General features: G+C 46.3%; 1 protein-coding gene across 1 annotated transcript; it reads right to left on the bottom strand.

Annotated features, from left to right (window-relative positions):
• Window positions 1-1,413: 1,413 nt before the first annotated feature.
• LOC138910447 (uncharacterized) lies at window positions 1,414-2,410 on the bottom strand. Its single transcript, XM_070201688.1, has 2 exons — window positions 2,081-2,410; window positions 1,414-1,920 (listed from the first exon to the last, which is right to left on the bottom strand). The coding sequence occupies exons 1-2, from the start codon at window positions 2,408-2,410 to the stop codon at window positions 1,414-1,416; spliced, it is 837 nt and encodes a 278-aa protein (XP_070057789.1).
• Window positions 2,411-3,480: the final 1,070 nt, after the last annotated feature.

Below are 3,480 nucleotides of genomic sequence, written 5' to 3'. Positions count from 1 at the left end.
CTGATGTGGGTCTAGGATAGTTCTGAACTACCTCAATATTCTTAGGATCCACCTGAATACCCTCTGCTGATACAACGTGGCCCAAGAAAGCAACTGAACTCAACAAAAACACGCATTTTGAGAACTTAGCATATAACTGGTTGTCTTTCAGAGTTTGAAGAACGATCTGAAGGTGCTGATCATGCTCCCCTCGGCTGTGGGAGTAGATCAAGATATCATTAATAAACAAAATAAAAAAAGGAATCCAAGTAGGGCTTGAACACCCGGTTTATCAAATCCATGAATGCTGCTGGGGCATTTGTCAGCCCAAATGAGATCACTAGAAACTCTTAATGCCCGTACTGACTCCGAAAAGCTATCTTAGGGACAACGGATTCCCTAATCCTCAACTGATGGTAGCCAAATCTCAGATCAATCTTCAAAAACACCAGGGCACCCTGAAGCTGATCAAATAAATCATCAATCCTCGGCAATGGGTACTTGTTCTTGTTTATGGCTTTGTTCAACTGCCGATAGTCTATACACATCATCATCGATCCATATTTCTTCTTCACAAACAATACAGGTGCACCCCAGGGTAAGACACTAGGTCTAATGAAGCCCTTATAAAACAAATCTTGAAACTGTTCCTTCAATTCTTTCAACTTTGGCGGGGCCATGCAGTATGGCAGAATGAAAATAGGTTGAGTGCTTGGAGCCAAATCAATGCAGAAATCAATATCCCTGTCGGGTGGCATCCCCGACAGGTTTTCAGGAAACACCTCTGGAAACTCACGAACAACCGGCACTAAATCCATAGAAGGAACCTCCACACTAAAATCGCGGACATAAGCCAAATAAGCTAGACACCCCTTCTCGACCATATGTCGAGCCTTCACATAAGAGATAACCTTGCTGGTAGAATGGCCAAGAGTCCCTATCCACTCTAATCGAGGCAATCCCGGCAAGGCTACGGTCACCGTCTTGGCATGACAATCGAATATATCATGATAAGGTGACATCCAATCCATACCCAGTATGACATCAAAATAAACCATATCGAAAAGTAGAAGGTCTACACGAGTCTCAAGACTCCCAATGGTGACCACGCACGAACGATAAACATGATCTACAATAATAGCATCCCCCACTGGCGTGGACACATACACAAGAGTACTCAAAGAATCACGAGATTACAGCCAAGTATGAAGCAAAATAGGATGACATATAGGAGTAAGTAGACCCCAGATCATATAGAACTGAAGCATCTCTACTGCAAACTGAAACAGTACCTGTGATAACAGCGTCGGATGACTCAGCCTTAGGCCTGGCTGGGAAGGCATAACACCGAGGCTGGGGCCCACCACCTTGAACTACGTCCCTGGGACGGCCTCTAGCTGGCTGGTCTCCACCTCTAACGGCCTGACCTCTACCTCAAACAGTTTGGCCTCTACCTCTGGCCGCTTGACCCCTCCCTCTGGCTGGCTGAGCAGGTGGTGCAGCAACTGGTGCCGGAACTATGGCACGAGAACTCTGATACTGTGAGCTGCCCATTGCCCAAGGGCAAACTCTAGCAATGTGTCTCGGATCACCACAAGTATAACTTAACCTCGGTTGTTGTGACTGCTGACCCTGAAACTGACCTTTTCGATCTGAGTAACCACCCTGATAACTCTGGAGTGGAGGTGCACTAATAGGAGTGGATAGTGCACTGTAAGCTACCTGGTCAGAATAATGCATCTGAGGGCCACGACCACCTGAAGCACCGTTGGATTCCTGGAGTGCTGAATGAAACGGCCTGGGAGGGTGGCCGCTACCAAAAGTACCCCTACCTTTAGATGAGGCACCGCTGAACTCACCGGAATAACGAGGTCTCTTGTAAAACCCCTGACCTCCCCGAACAAGAACCATCTCGACTCGTCTGGCGACATTAGCAACTGCCTAAAAAGAAATTTCTCTCCCAGTCTCCTTAGCCATCTGCAATCTGATAGGCGGAGCAAGTCCATCAATAATCCTCCTCACCCTCTCTCTCGGTGGGAAGCAGAAGAATAGCATGACGGGCCAAATCCACAAAATGGGTCTCATACTGAGTAATAGTCACACTGCCCTGCTGGAGATGCTTAAACTGACGGTGATGCTCATCTCTCAATGTGATAAACTTCTCTAGGAAGAGCTGAGAGAACCGGTCCCAAGTAAGACCAGGTGACCCAGCTGGTCTGGTCAGTAAATAATATCTCCACCATTTCTTGGCGGAACCAGTCATCTGAAATATAGCAAAATCGACCCCATAGGTCTCCACTATACCCATGTTCAGTAGAACCTCGTGACAACTATCGAGATAATCCTGGGGATCCTCTGAAGGAGAACCACTGAAGTGAACTGGGAAGAGCTTGGTAAACCTGTCCAATCTCCATAAAGCCTCAGAAGACATAGCGACCCATCACCGGTCTGTGGCGCAACAACCGATTGAACTACTCCGAATGGATGAGCTACTGGAACCTGATATTGTGGTGGCAATGAACCCTTCTGGAACCTGAGCTGGTCCGGTAGGAACAATTTGGGTTGGAACCTCCTCGTCGAGCTCTATCTGAGGCTCCACTGCTGGGGCTGCTGCTCGGGCTCTAGGCTGAGCCCTGCCCCTACCTCGGCCTCTAGCACGGCCTCGGCCTCGACCTCTACCCCACGTAGGAGCTGCCACGGGAGGCTCTGGCTGTTGTTCAGCTGAGGAAGCAATACGTGTTCTCGCCATCTGCGAGAGAATAAGAGTTGAAGAGTTCAATCAGTATTGAGAAAACAACATCGCACGACAGAGAAGAATAGAAGTGAAATTTGTTCCTAAACTTCATAGCCTCCGAAAGATAAGCACAGACGTCTCCGTACCGATCCTCCAAACTCTACTAAGCTTGCTCATGAATCGTGAGACCTAGGCAACCTAGTGCTCTGATACCAACTTGTCACGACCCGAAATTCTTACCGTCGGGACCGTGATGGCGCCAAACATTTCACTTGCTAGGCAAGACAACATTAGAGAATCATTAAATCAAATCCTTATTTCCATTTAGTAAATAACAATAATTATCTAAGATGAAATATAATAAGTTCGAAATAATATAAAATTGTATTAATTACTACCACCTGGATCTGGAGTCACAATTCACGAGCATTCTAGAATTTACTACAAGTAATAGTCTGAAAGAAATACAACTGTTTGAATGAAAGGAATAGTAAAATAGAAGGATAGACGGGGATTTCAAGGTCTATGAACGTCGAAAGATCTACTTTGAGTCTCCGGACAGCAGGTCCAACAGCTAAAATCTCGATCAACCTGAGCTGGTACCAAAATCTGCATAGAAAGTGCAGAGTGCAGTATCAGTACAACCGACCCCATGTAATGGTAATTGTCGATCCTAACCTCGACGAAGTAGTGACGAGGATAAGGCAAGGCACCTACAAATCAACTTGTACAATTTAACAGTATATATACAAATAACAGTAATGAAG

Source organism: Nicotiana tomentosiformis, chromosome 4, assembly GCF_000390325.3.
Source record: "Nicotiana tomentosiformis chromosome 4, ASM39032v3, whole genome shotgun sequence".
In the NCBI taxonomy this organism is placed as follows: Eukaryota; Viridiplantae; Streptophyta; class Magnoliopsida; order Solanales; family Solanaceae; genus Nicotiana; species Nicotiana tomentosiformis.
The sequence above is the reverse complement of the archived record's forward strand: the minus strand, read 5'-3'. Positions and strand labels throughout refer to the sequence as shown.

Excerpts from the sequence above, each read along its gene's own strand:
- LOC138910447 (XM_070201688.1), bottom strand. The coding sequence starts at position 2,410 with ATGTCTTCTGAGGCTTTATGGAGATTGGACAGGTTTACCAAGCTCTTC. Across the intron at positions 1,921-2,080 it reads AGCATCTCCAGCAGGGCAGT|GCAGTTGCTAATGTCGCCAG; the intron begins GTGACTATTACT and ends ATTTCTTTTTAG.